The 13,890-nt window shown below is 46.1% G+C and overlaps 1 protein-coding gene across 1 annotated transcript in view; it reads right to left on the bottom strand.

Moving 5' to 3' along the window:
• Mcf2l2 (MCF.2 cell line derived transforming sequence-like 2) overlaps positions 1-13,689 on the bottom strand; it is a 241,384-nt gene extending 227,695 nt beyond the window's left edge. The window contains exon 1 of the mRNA XM_048347033.1: positions 13,598-13,689. Coding sequence (XP_048202990.1) covers positions 13,598-13,673 — 76 coding nt within the window. The 5' untranslated portion in view covers positions 13,674-13,689. The remainder of the gene's footprint in view (positions 1-13,597) is intronic.
• Between the last annotated feature and the right edge of the window lie 201 nt (positions 13,690-13,890).

Raw genomic sequence — 13,890 nt, 5'->3', positions numbered from 1 at the left:
TGTTTTTTGCTAATCACTTAAACCTATATCAACATTTATAACATTATATATTGTTGATTATTCTTTTTAAAATATTTTAAAATGCTTCAACAAGAAAGCTAATTGCAATACAGCTTTTTTAAATATAAAATTTCTCAATTACATTGCTGCCCTTTAAGATACATGACAGCACATCCAAAAGGAAAGGTGCCTCATTGCCCTCAAGGTACCTTCATTTGCTCTGTCTTCCAGCCGGACGCAGCTCGCTAGCAGATGGTGGTAGGCCCTCATCTCAGCCTCTGTGATCCGCACCAGGGTGTATGGTTGGTCACACTTTGTACCCTGGGCAGCCATGGGATTCCAGGCATCCATGTCACCTCGCTCTCCCCCATTCCTCTCAGCACTCCACTCCACGTGTTTCATCCTCTCTCCTGACTAATCTCTCTGGAGTTCACTCAAGGTCATGTCATTGCTGAGGGTTGATCCTGGGGACTGGTGACTGCTCTGGGGATTACAGCCCCAACAGATTGCCAGCCTTCTTTATTTGGAAACAAAGAGACAAGGATGTGGGGATTGAGAGGGAAATACTAGGGTGATGACATTGGGAGAGAGCAGACATTAGGTATTTAAAATAAAGTAATAAAGATAAACTTTGTAGAGGACACTCTTTAAATCCTTTGCCAACTCACAATTCTGCTTTCCTTTTTTTTCCTAGCCCCTCTGAGCTACTGAAGAATGAGATCCAGAGACATAAAACTGCAGCCAATAGAATTTACCATCTGAGGAGGCAACACAGGTCAACACAGCGGAGGAAAAAGATTCAGGTCTTTGGGTGGAGTGTCGAGTATCTCAAACTGTTCCTGAGGCTCAGATGCGAGCACACCAGCTCTCACTGAAAGATGCTCTTCACCGCACAATGCAACCCAGAGCTCACTTAGTACTGGAGGAGAAAAGGAATGGTACTGTGCAAAGACCTTAGAGACGCTGCACTTTCCTAATAAACTTTTCTTTTCATGATTGATGTATTGCTTATTACTGTTAGACACTTGGATTTAAAGGAAAGACACTCACTGTCGTAACAAAGACTAAAAAAGTATTTTTAAAAACAAATATAAAGAAAAGACACAACTGTTGGCTGGTAGGCAAGTGAAAAGTTTTGTATACAAATGTCTAGTCCTGGGCTGGGAGGTAGCTCAGTGGCAAAGTGCTTGCTGTGAAAGTGCAACGTCCTGGGTTCGATCCCCAGTACCCCCCCCCAAATAAAAGAGACCAAATGTCTAGTCCTTAATTGTGTTATTCACACTATAGTTGTATAGTAAATGTCACAAACAACTAAGGAGAAAGTGGGAGATTTTGTTTAATATTTTTATTTTCCTGGGTTTCAGCTTAAGGTTTTGTGCTTACCCAGCTCACTTGCTCAGCTAGCACCTACACTTTCAGCCCAACATTTTGCTGGACTTTTCTGCCTGGGCTGGTTTGAACCTCGATCCTCCAGATCTCAGCCTCCTGAGTAGCTAGAATTACAGATGTGAGCCGTTGGTGCTTGACTTTAATTTTATTTTTAAGGAGGGGGGGAAAACAGACATGTATTAAAATATTTCCATTGGAAGTATAAACAACAAAAGGATACATCCATGTAATCTGCTCCCCTCTCAAGAACATTTCTGTCACCCCTGGAAGGTATCTTCCATCATTTCCAAGACAACTCTGGTTCCTAGCACTCAGAACCACTAGTGGGAAGAGGGGGTGCTATGGGTGAACTCAGAACCACATGGGCAGCTGCAGTTCATTCCTTCTCTCACTGACGGACATTCATGGCCCCCTGCCACCACGCCTACCCTGGTTGAGGTTACTATGAGCAAAACTGCAGTGACTATTCATGAGAAGGCTTTTGGGTAACCGTGTCTTCTCTTTCTTGTGGATCAGTTCCTAGAGATGCTGAATCAGTATCTGGCCAATTTATAAGAAACTGCCAAATCTTTTCCCAAAGTAGTTCAACCTAAAAGTTGTCTCAGATCTCTAATCTGAGCTACTCTGTTGAGTGAGCCTCAGAGCTAGTTCGTGGTTGGTATTGACAGCATAGAAGTACTTGGAGAAATCAACCAAGCTGTGTGCTGGAAACTCGTACCTATAATCCTCACTACTGAGAGTCTGAGCTCTGAGGATCGTGGTTAAAAGTCAGCCTGGACAGAAAACTTAATGCAATTCTTATTTGCAATTACTCATCCAAACCCCAGAAATGTAACTGTGGCTCGGTACTAGCCTTGAGTGAAAGAGCTAAGGGACAGGCCCCAGTACCTTTCATTATTTGTACTAATACTGAGGACTTGCACAGTACTTGAACTCAAGGCCTGGGAGCTGGGAGCTGTCCCTTAGCTCTCTCACTGAAGGCTGGCTCTACCCCTTGAGCAATAGCTCTACTTCTGACTTTTTGGTGGGTAATTGGAGATAAGTTTCACAAGCTTTTCTATCCAGGTTGGCCTCAAACCAGGATCCTTAGATCTCAGCCTTCACAGTAGCTAAGATTACAGGGTGAACACCAGTACCCCGCTCATGTGAGTGTGTGTGTGTGTGTGTGTGTGTGTGTGTGTGTGTGCTAATCCTGGGGCTTGAATTCTCGGCCTGGTCACTGTCCCTGACCTCCACTTCTGCCTTTTTTAGTGGTTAATTAGAGATAAGAATCTTGCAGCTGGCTTTGGGCCACGTTCCTCAGATCTCAGCCCTCTGAATAGCTAGGATTACAGGCATAAGCCACTAGCACCCAGCTCACCTCTATTTTTTAAGGGCTGTGTGGTTTTTATACATATATTAGAACACATTGAAAAAGAATCTACAAGCTCAAGAAAGACTTCAACCACGGTGCAAGAACATCAGCATTATCATTTTACAAAATGTATCAACCTAAGTCTTTTTGTAGAGAGAGGTAGAGTTTTTTCTTTAAAAAATAACTTCTTGGGCTGGGAATACGGCCTAGTGGCAAGATCACTTGCCTCATATACATGAAGCCCTGGGTTTAAGTCCCCAGCACCACATATACAGAAAAGGCCAGAAGTTGCGCTGTGGCTCAAGTGGCAGAGTGCTAGCCTTGAGCAAAAAGAAGCCAGGAACAGTGCTCAGACCATGAGTCCAAGCCCCAGGACTGGCCAAAAAAATTTTTTTAAATAAATAAAATAACTTCTTTCTCCTTTTATTTCCTTCATTTATTTTTTGCTTATGTGGTACTGAGGAATCGAACCCAGGGCTTCCTGCATGCTAGGCAAGCTCTCTACCAGTAAGCCTCATTCCTAGAGATCCTTTTTTTTTCTTTTTTCTAATTACGTTATTATCTTTGAGTCGTGGCACAAAGGAGCTACCATCCAACCAATGAGTTAAGAACAATGCATCTCTACCAATGTCGCTGCCTTCATCATCTCCCATACCTCTCCCAACCCCACACCTCCAAGAGATGGTTTTCTAGTTAAAGTAGACTTCGTTTTCGTTCTCTCTCTTTTTTTAGTGACACTGGCACAGCTAGGCACATTTTCTAGAAAAACTAACCCAGACCTCACAGAGCCTAAGGAAGACGTTATTTGCTTGCTTTAGGTTAAGGAGAGGGGACCTGCACACCCAATGCAGTTGGTGTGTGGGGGCATGCGTATGCGTGTGTGTGTACAGTTCTGTGGTTTTTGACAAATGCAAGGAGTCATTTAACAATTCCCACAATCAGGAGGACTTGACCACTGCTTTGTGGTCAGACGTCCAACCCACCCACCTGGGCCTTCAGGCAACTGATCCACATTACTTACCGTGTAGCTCGTGCCTCTGGCATCTTTCCCATAACATAATGCACTTCATCTTGATTTGTGTTGCGTATCAATAATTCATTTCTTTTTATTATTGAGTTTTCGTTGGCTAGACATGCCACAGTTTGTTTACTCCTTCCACAACTGAAGAATATTTGGGTTATGTGCAGTTTTTATTGATTACGAGTTAAGTTAAAAAAAAAAAAAGAATTGGGTTTCAATGGGCACCAGTGCTCACACTTATAACCCCAGCTACCCAGGAGGCTGAGATCTAAGGATCCTAGTTCAGATATGCAGAAAGGTCCAAGACTCTTATCTCCAATTAACCACCAAAAAGGCAGAGGTGGAGCTGTGAGTCAAATAGTAGAGTGTTAACCTTGAGCGAACAAAGCTCAATGACAGTGTCCAGGCCCTGAGTTCAAACCCCAGGCACAGGCACACAAAAAAAGTGCTGGATTGCTATGAACATTCAAATAATACAGTGTATGTGTATGTGCGTGCATGCGTGCATGTGTGTGTGTATGTGTGTGCGCGCCAGTATTGGAGTTTGAACTAAAGGTCTCACACTCTTGCTTGGTTTTCTTCCACTCAAGGCTAGTGTTCTGCCACTTGATCCATATCTGCACTCTGGCTTTTTGTTGTTATTTTGATGCCAGCCATGGCATTTGAACTCAGGGCCTCTGTGCTTTGAACTATTTTGCACAAGGCTAGCACTCTACCACTTGAACCACAGCTCCAGTTCTGGCTTTTGGTGCTTAATTAGAGATAAGAGTCTCAATGACTCAACCTGCCCAGCCTGGCATTAACCCTCGATTCCCAGATCTCAGCCTCCTGACTAGGTAGGATTATAGCCGTGAGCCACTGGGCCAGGTCACACACTCTGGTTTCTTGCTGGTTACTGAAGATAAGAGTCTCATGGACTCTTCTGTCCAGGCTGATTTTAAACCATGATCTTCAAGTCTCAGCCTCATGAGTAGCTAGAATTACAAGTGTGAGTCACCAGGCACCCACCCAACTAGTAGATTTTTGATTGACTTAATTTTCATTTCCTTGGACATATATTTAGTGACAAAATTATCATTTTCTTAAGATAGGATTGTTATTTTTTTAAAGTTATTTTTGCAAGTCCTGGGGCTTGAACTCAGGGCCTGCACACTTGTCCCTGGCTTCCTTTTGCTCAAGGCTAGCACTCTACCTCTCGAGCCACAGCACCACTTCCGTCTTTTTCTATGTATGTGGCGTTGAGGAATTGAACCCAAGGCTTCATGTATAAGAGGCAAGCACTCTACCACTAGGCCACATTCCCAGCCAAGATAGGATTATTAGGTTGTAAGTTTCTAAGAAACTGCTGGTTTTTTTCCCAAGTGGCTTGCCATTCACATTCTCACCAGTAGAGGGCTCCACCCGGTCTCAGCCCCTCCACCCCAAAGACCACTGATGTTCCCCATAATTTCCTCTGCAGATCTTCTTTAGTAAAACATGCATTCAAATCATTTCCCATTTTTAAGTTGAAGTTGTTTTATTTTGAGATTTCTTTATATGGTCTACATAGCATTCCTTTATCAGATAGGCAATTCACAAACCTGCTTCCCTATTTGGTGAGGTGGTTTTTCATTCTTTTACCAGCTGGTTTCCTCCTCCTCCTTCTCCCTCTTCTTCTTGCTTTGGCAGTGCTAAGGACTGAACTCAGGGCTTTCCCTGACCATGTCCCAAGTCCTTTGCTTTTAGGTTGTCTTTCAGATGGAGTCTTGTACTCTTACCCTAGCCAACCTCAGACTGTGGCCCTCCTACCTCTGCCTCCTAAGTAGCTTGAATTACATGTGGCACCATTTCCAGTTATTTTTTGAGATAGAGTCTCAGTAACTGTTTGCTCTGGCTGGCCTCCTCTCTCTATCTCACAAGTAGCTACAATGATAGGCCTGGGCCACCATTCTTGACTTTTACTAAGTCTTTTGTAGAGGGGAAAAAATAACTGGCCAAATATAATTTATCCAATTTTTCTTTTATGAATCATACTTTTGATCTTGATTTAGGAATTTTTGGTCCATCCAAGATTACAAAGATTTTTTTCCTATGTTTTCCAACAGATTTCAACTTGGCTTTATATTTAGGTTCATGATGGTTTTGAGTTCATTTCTGCACATGAAGAATACAGAGGTATATAGAGTACAGGTATTCAGAGATCATGGTACATTTTTTGCAGCCAGAAATTCAACTTGTTTTGAAATTAGGTAGTATAAGGGATGATAATTCCTTTTCCTGCTATAGTATCTTTTAGCTGATTCTACACTTTTGATAGACTTTTTGATCCAAGTCTCCTTTGATTTATAGATCAACTTCAGTAGAATTGATGTTTGAATATTGACTTTTCCAAACCTTAAACCAAGACTGTATTAATCCTATAAGCATAGTTGGTTTTTCTTAAACCATTATGAAACACCATGCAATGTTCATTCCCTAGTATTTCTTCTGCTTTTTTTAGAGTATTACGGTAACACCTCAGAAAATGATCAGGAAACATGATCCCTCTTTTTAAAATCTGGGTTAAGCTTTCCCCAGGCACTGTGTGAGAAAATGGTCATCTCACTCCTGAAGGACAAACCAGGCTGAGGTGGAATTTTCCTTCTTTTTTCCACACCATATGTCAAGGTCTAGAATCCCATTTCACAGCCTGAGGACCTTTTCCTCCTTAGTAAGCAAGACTTCCCATTGCTATAGGTACAAATGGTGCTGTGGGAACACAATGGGATGCAAGGTAGAAGCAGGAAGGTACAAGAACCCAATTTCCACACTAGGCCCAGTGCCAAAGCTCCTCTACCAATGAAAAAAGAGAGGACAGCAAAGCAGAAGAGAGCCACAGGGGAGAGACAGGGGATCCACGGGGGAAGGAAAGGGGATCCACAGGGGAGAAATAGGGGAGTCAGGAGACCACAGGAGAGAGACATGAGGGCCACAGAGGAGGGATAGGGGAGCCATGGGGGAGACAGGAGGGCCACAGGGGAGACAGGAGAACCACAGGGGAGACCGGAGAGCCACAGGGGAGGGACAGGGAAGCCACGGGGGAGGGACAGGGGAGCCAAGGGGGAGGGACAGGGGAGCCACAGGGGAGAGACAGGGGAGCCACAGGGAAGAGACAGGGGAGCCACGGGGGAGGGACAGGAGGGCCACAGGGGAGAGATAGGGGAGCCAGGAGACCAAAGGAGAGTGACAGAAGAGCCACAGGGGAGACAGGACAGCCACAGGGGAGGGGCACGCGAGCCACAGGGGAGAGACAGAGGAACCACAGGGGAGAGACAGGGGAGTCACGGGGGAGAGACAGGGGAGCCACAGGGGAGCAACGGGGAAGAGACAGGGGAGCCATAAGGGAGAGACAGGAGAGCCACAAGATTGCCACAAGAGGGCGCTAGCACATGGCCAGTGTGTAATTGCAAGGGAGCACCGCAAGCGGGCAATAGCAAGCAAACAAATGGGTTATAGTAAGTGAGTGCTATAAGCAGGGGCACTAGGCAAGGATAAGTGTGGACGCTTGTTTAAAAGCATTAAGGAACATAGAACAAGGTTTTTCACACCATATAAGGGTGTTCAGAAATGTTTGTGGAAAATTGTGTAATTCTGTGTACAGACATGGAGGCTCAGGTAATTTTGTGTACATGGGTGCAATGGCGGGTAATGGCCACAAGAGGATGCCATCGAACGTGGGGGGGGGGTTATTGATGAATTAGCGTCACAAATGGGCACTCGTGAGTGGATGAGTCAGTAAACTCAAGAATGTACAAGAATGTTTATCAACATATTTCTGGTGTAAGTAGAAGAGTTGGTAGAAGTGTGCTAATACTGTGTTGTCATGGGTAAGCTTGAGTCCAATTGTGTAAAATGGTGTAATGGAGAGTGCGTGACACGAGAGGGCACCAGGCATTGCGAAAACTTTTATTAATGAGTGAGCACACTTAATTCCCAGTTATCACAATGAACAAATAAAGAATACATACTCATTTGAGGAGAGGTAATACTTTGGGCCAGGCATGGGCTCAGAGACCCCTGTGGCGAGATCATGCAAATACCTACAGGAAGTCAGAACAACAGCCTTGGGCTGGGGATATAGCCTAGTGGCAAGAGTGCCTGCCTCGGATACACGAGGCCCTAGGTTCGATTCCCCAGCACCACATATACAGAAAACGGCCAGAAGCGGCGCTGTGGCTCAAGTGGCAGAGTGCTAGCCTTGAGCGGGAAGAAGCCAGGGACAGTGCTCAGGCCCTGAGTCCAAGGCCCAGGACTGGCCAAAAAAAAAAAAAAAAAAAAAGAACAACAGCCTTGCCATCAGTGAAAAATCCCAAACTGAGCAGTATTACTTCTGCTTCCATCCTCAGTGGTTGATCCTCAACTATTCTGGATGGGATTTAAAAATTTAGCTTTAGGAGCTGGGAATGTGGCTTAGTGGTAGAGCGCTTGCCTAGCATTCACGAAGCCCTGGGTTTGATTCCTCAGCACCACATAAACAGAAAAAGCCAGAAGTGGCCCTGTGGCTCAAGTAGCAGAGTGGTAGCCTTGAGCAAAAAGAAGCCAGGGACAGTGCTCAGGCCCTGAGTTCAAGGCCTAGGACTGGATGTGTGTGTGTGTGTGTGTGTGTGTGTGTGTGTGTGTATCAATTAGGCACTATTTCAGCAGAGATGTCAAACTAAGTGAAGCATGTTTTAAAGACAAGCAACACGGACAAACTTTGGTGCAGAAATGCGGGCCGTGGGCCATGGAGAAGCAATAGCCATGCTCGCCCAGTGACCATGCCTGAGGGTCTACTGTTTCCTTCTTTCCTGGATAGCAGGTGGGAGGAAACATTTTCACCAAGATTAGCAGCCTTGAAAATGGCCTACAGTTATTTAACATTCAAGATCCCCATACATAGTGAAATGCAGGGAAAACAGAGATTCCCAGGCATCTGGAGTTTATGAAGGTTCTAGTACAGCACACATCAGCCTGGAACAACCAACTCCATGGTGAAGAAAGGCGGAGCCCACAAGTCACATTTCCCTGTGAGAGACTCAGCCTCCCACCTAAATAACAAGAAAAGGCTAGAAAAACAACAAAATCCAAGTTTCTCCTGAAATGTACACAATAAGAAGCTTACATAAATAAAAAGAAATCGGCCGGATACCAGTGGCTCACACCTGTAATCCTAGCTACTCAGGAGGCTGAGATCTGAGGATTATGGTGGGAAATCAGCCCAGACAGTAGCGTCTATGAGACTTATCTCCAACGCACCACCAAAAACAACCCCCCAGAGGTGAGGTTATGGTTCAAGGGTTATAGAGCACCAGCCTTGTGCAAAAAAGCTAAGGGACTGTTCCCAGGTCCTGAGTTCAAGACCCAATAGGGACATAAAAGAAAAGCAAAGAGGAAGAGAAAAAGAAGGAAGGAAGAAGAGAAGAAGAAAAAGATAAGGAAGAAGAGGAAAAAAGAGTGGGAGGAAAAGGAAAAGAAAGAGAAGAGGGAGAGGAAGGAGGAGCAGCAGGAGGAGGAGGAGGCGGAGGAGGGAAGGAGGAAGAGCAGGAGGGGGAGGATATGCATAAGGCTGAGTCAAGGACATGGAGACGTGGACACGCAGAGCCCTGCTGGAGGCCGTTCGTGTCCTCTCTGGACTGGGGACTGAGTGGGAGTGGCAGGCGGGCAGGGATGCGGACCATCTCACGCGCACAGGTTCTTCACCTGGGGAGCGGGCGGAGCCCAAGGACGACAGCAGGCACGGGTGAGAACTACGGCCGCCCAGGAACACAGTGAACCAGCCTACTATGAGCCGGGAGAGCTAGCTCAGCAACCAGCGCGTGAGATGCAGAGCGCTCGCATCCTTCGAGTTGGCGCCCTGGCCGGGGCAGGGCCCCCGTGCAGGGAGGGCGTGGCTGCGTGCGGGGCGGGGCTGGCCGCGAGCAGGGCAGGGGGTGACCAAGTGCGAGGCCTGGGTGCTTGCGGGGCTCTTCTGTCAGCCCTGGGGAGGGGCAATGGCTGCTCTTTCTACACGAAAGCCGTACTTCACCTATGGAGAGGCAGGAGTTGTTATGGAAGTCTCCACGTTGCAATTCTACGGAATTCTCAATAAATGACCATTTCCTATGATGGGTATGATGTTCAGATCATCATGATAGCTATCAGCCTGGTACACTTCAACAAACTCGTTTCTCACATCACAAATACAGTGATCACTCATGTGTCTTTAGAGCACAGATTATAAGTAAGCAAATTCAAAGCATAGCTCAGCAAGCAGACCCTTTCAACACTTTCACCATCCAGCTACCGAGGCAAAATCCATGATGTACATTACCAACTCCGTGGAGCCCCAAGTACAGTCCTCAGTGAAACAGCTAGTCGTATTGGTCAGCTTGTCATAGTTGTGACAAGTACGAGAAACAAATCAACTTACTAAGGGAAAAAGGGTTATTTTGATTCACAGCCTTAAAAGATCACTTTGAGCCCATGACAACACAGTATACCATGGCAGGAGCACGTGGAGAGGAGACCTATTTTCCTTATGATGACTGGGAAGCAAAGAGAGAAAAGGGAAGGGACCAGAGTACCCGGCTTCCCCTCCAAGCACACACCCCCCAATGGCCTAACTTCCTTCCATTAGGCTCCACCTCCTAAAGGTTCCACCATCTCCCCAACAGCACCTGAGGCTGGCGATCAAATCTTTTAACACAAAGGCCTCTGGAGGATATTTCCAAAAGAAGCAACTGCTGTTGAGGAAAAAATATCTTCCCACATCCTATAACAAATTCTTAATTCCTAGAAATTAAGAATTTGTTATGGTACAAGGCATAAGGAATTAATCTTACAGGCAGAACCGAGATTGCCAGTCTTAAATAAGAGGAGAGATCAATGTAATTCCAGGGGTCCTAAGAAGCCAAAGAGGAAACCAAGAAAGCCAGGCAGATGGCAACAGGAGAAAGATGGATCTGGCATTGATGACTTTGGAGATGGAAAAGAAACCAGCCACAAGCCAAGGAATGTGGGAAACAGATAGAAACTGATGTAATATTCAGTCCAGAAAGGATGCACCCTTCCTCATTCCTTGACTTGGGCCAAGTGAGACCCACATGCAAGCTCAAGCAAACTGTAAGAAGATGAACTTACGTTGTTTTAAATCATACCCAGCTTCCACTAGACATTCTTTGACAGCAAAAGTCACAGCTATCCCACATCAGGAGAAAGGGGAGGGGCCTTAAGTCATTATCCAGGTCAATCTCCTCACTGCGCAGGTGGCACGCTTCCTCTGAGACCTTGTCATAGGACCCATAAGTGGAAGGCTGTACAATCACAGTTCAGACAGTATTTTTAACCACATCTTCCTTATCTTCATTAATAATAGTCTTAGAGCTGAGTCAAGAAGCACTACATTTATTTTTCAGCTTGAAGTGGAATGACTTGTCCGGGGAAGATACAAGTCCAGACTGCCACACTCAAGGCCACTTCCATGTCCCTATACCACAACTTCACACATACATTAGTGAGCCATGCGATACAAATAAGGCTTTTGTCAACCCCACACGGTTCTGCCGTGCAGAAACCCTGAAGCAGCCTTTCTCCAAGCACATTGTACAATACCAACACTGCCTCAGGGCATTTCTCATCCTTTCCATCTATAACTGAGGAATGACCATATTTAGCCCAATCATTTCAGCATTCAATAGATTTTGAACTCCAAATTTGTTTTTGTTCATCTTTCTTCTTATTTCACTCCTCCTTTAGCAGTATCTCATGTTCAGTCTTCCCTGGTAAGATTCTCCTAATCTCTTAAAAAGTTCAGCGGCCACATTTGGTGCCAGAAACATTTCTAAAAGTAAATTCTCAACTGGTATCTATCTCATTTGTGTAATCCTAGCTACTAAGGAGGCTGGGACCTAAGGGTCAAGATTCACAGTTAGATACGTCAGGAAAGTCAGTGAACCTCTTACCTCCAATTAACCCCCCAAAAAGCCAGAAGTGGTAGAATGGATGTGGCCCAAGTGGTAGGGTGCCAGCCTTGAGCAAAAAGAGCTAAGGCCCTGTGTTCAAGTCCCCAAATTGGCACCCCTACTCAAAAAAAGTGAATGATCAAAATAAGGCCTTTGCACATGAATCACCTTTACCAAGTATAGCACTCTAAGTGTTTCACTGGAGATGTACATCATTGCTTCACCAAACACAGTTGACGAGGGTACACAAAGAGCAATCATGAATTACTAATTTTAGAAAATATTTGACATTTGAGAAACAAAAAGGCAGCTTGGACAAATATACAGAAAACTGAGATGAACACTACCTTGTTTTAGCAATAAGAAGCAATAAGCATTCATAGGAGTCTCAACGAGAAGTCATCAACAGAGAAAACTTATGCAGATAATTACAGTCACCTACAGTCAAGTTCTGAACCTGTGTGTGTGTGTGTGTGTGTGTGTGTGTAGGTGACTCAAGAAAGGGGTAAAGGAGAAGGCAAAGAAAGAACTGACAACTGTCTCAATGTTCTCTTTTCTATACTGCATAGGGCCTGTGTGCATTACAACCTGTATTTCAGGAGCAAAGAATATGTGGGGTTTCCCCCTTTTCCTCCATAGGTGTGTGTGTGTGTGTGTGTGTGTGAGAGAGAGAGAGAGAGAGAGAGAGAGAGAGAGAGAGAGAGAGAGAGAGAGAGAGAGAGAGAGAACTGGGGCTTGAACCCAGAGCCTGGGCACTCTCCCTAAGCTTTTTTGCTCAAGGCTGGTGATCTACTACATGAGCCGCACCTTCACTTCCAGCTTTTGGCAGGATTATTTTATTTTATTTTATTGTCTTTTATCTGTATTTTGGTTTTTTTAATTAAATTTTATTGACTAGGTGATGTACAGAGGGGTGCTGTTACGTAATAAGGCAGTGAGTACATTTCTTATCATATTTGCTATACTTTCTTTCATTTTTCTTTCCCTTCCCTAGTTCAGATAAGCATATATACAATATTCAGTGTACCAAAATCATATACAGTAACCACCTGGGGTACATCACAGGAAATTCACCTAGTACATAAAACCTAATGACAACGATAAAATCCTCCTGTTTCCATCTCTTGGAGTTCATTTTGCTTAGCCTCATCCTAAAACCAAACAATTACTGAATAAGCATAAAAAGGTCTAGGATAGACCTATCAGAGGTTCACAAGAGCTCAACAGCTATGTACCTATGATTGTATAAGATGAGGCAGGGTCATTTTAGAAACGTCTCCTGGACTTCCTGCCCGTGCTGGCTTTCCATCAGGGTCCTCACATCTCAGCCCCCATGAGCAGCTAGGATCACAGGGGAACCATCTGGCAGCCAGGCTCCCCACTTTTCACTCACGGATGAGGATCAGAATTGCTAGGCCTCTCAGGGCTTCTCATCAGGTGCTGTTGCGCACAGGGCAACAGGCTGAGAACCTGGTCAGAAGCCTCCTTCTAATCGCACCCCTACACTTTCTTAGTTTCTTCCCGAGGATAGCAGACATTTGCTCCTGGTGTGCCCCTTCCTTTCTCCTCACCCCACAAACCACCTCACAACTCCCCTTCCCACCCGCCTGGTCGGAACCCAGAACCGCATAACAGGTCAACAAACAGCCCCCTAGCTCTGTTTAGAGCTCTGCAGACGGGGCCACCCCGGGGGGCTGGCGCCCGCCAGCCGCCACCTCCCCAGGCCCTGCCAGGCGCGGCCTCCACAGCCACGCCTTCGCGCACCAGCAACCCGCCAAGCCCGGCGGTGGGGCGGCCGGCTCTGGAGCGGGGCGCGGGCGAACCCCGAGACTGCTGACCCCCACCCCGCGCCCCCACCAGTAAGACGCGAGTAAAAAACAAAACCCCTTCATTTACCGACTTGAGTGATCACCGTGGCCAGCCTCCGGGCGAGCTCCTGGGGGGCCATTTCTTCTTGTAGCCAAAATAACATTTCACACACACAAATAAATTAAAAAATAAAACCGCTGGGTAGACCCGGAACAAAGCCAGCACCGCGGTCTCTAGCGCTGCCCCGGCGATGTGCTGCGGGCATCTCCCGCGGCTCGGCCCCCTGGCGCTCTCTTCCGCTCCGAACGCGCCTCGGGCGGCTGGGCGGGCGCTCCGGGCCCGGCTCCAGCCCGCGGGCCGCGCCCTGCGGGGGCTCCGTT

This window comes from Perognathus longimembris, chromosome 5, assembly GCF_023159225.1.
Source record: "Perognathus longimembris pacificus isolate PPM17 chromosome 5, ASM2315922v1, whole genome shotgun sequence".
Lineage (NCBI taxonomy): Eukaryota > Metazoa > Chordata > Mammalia > Rodentia > Heteromyidae > Perognathus > Perognathus longimembris.
Note: the sequence above shows the minus strand (reverse complement) of the source record. Positions and strands in the feature narration are given on the sequence as shown.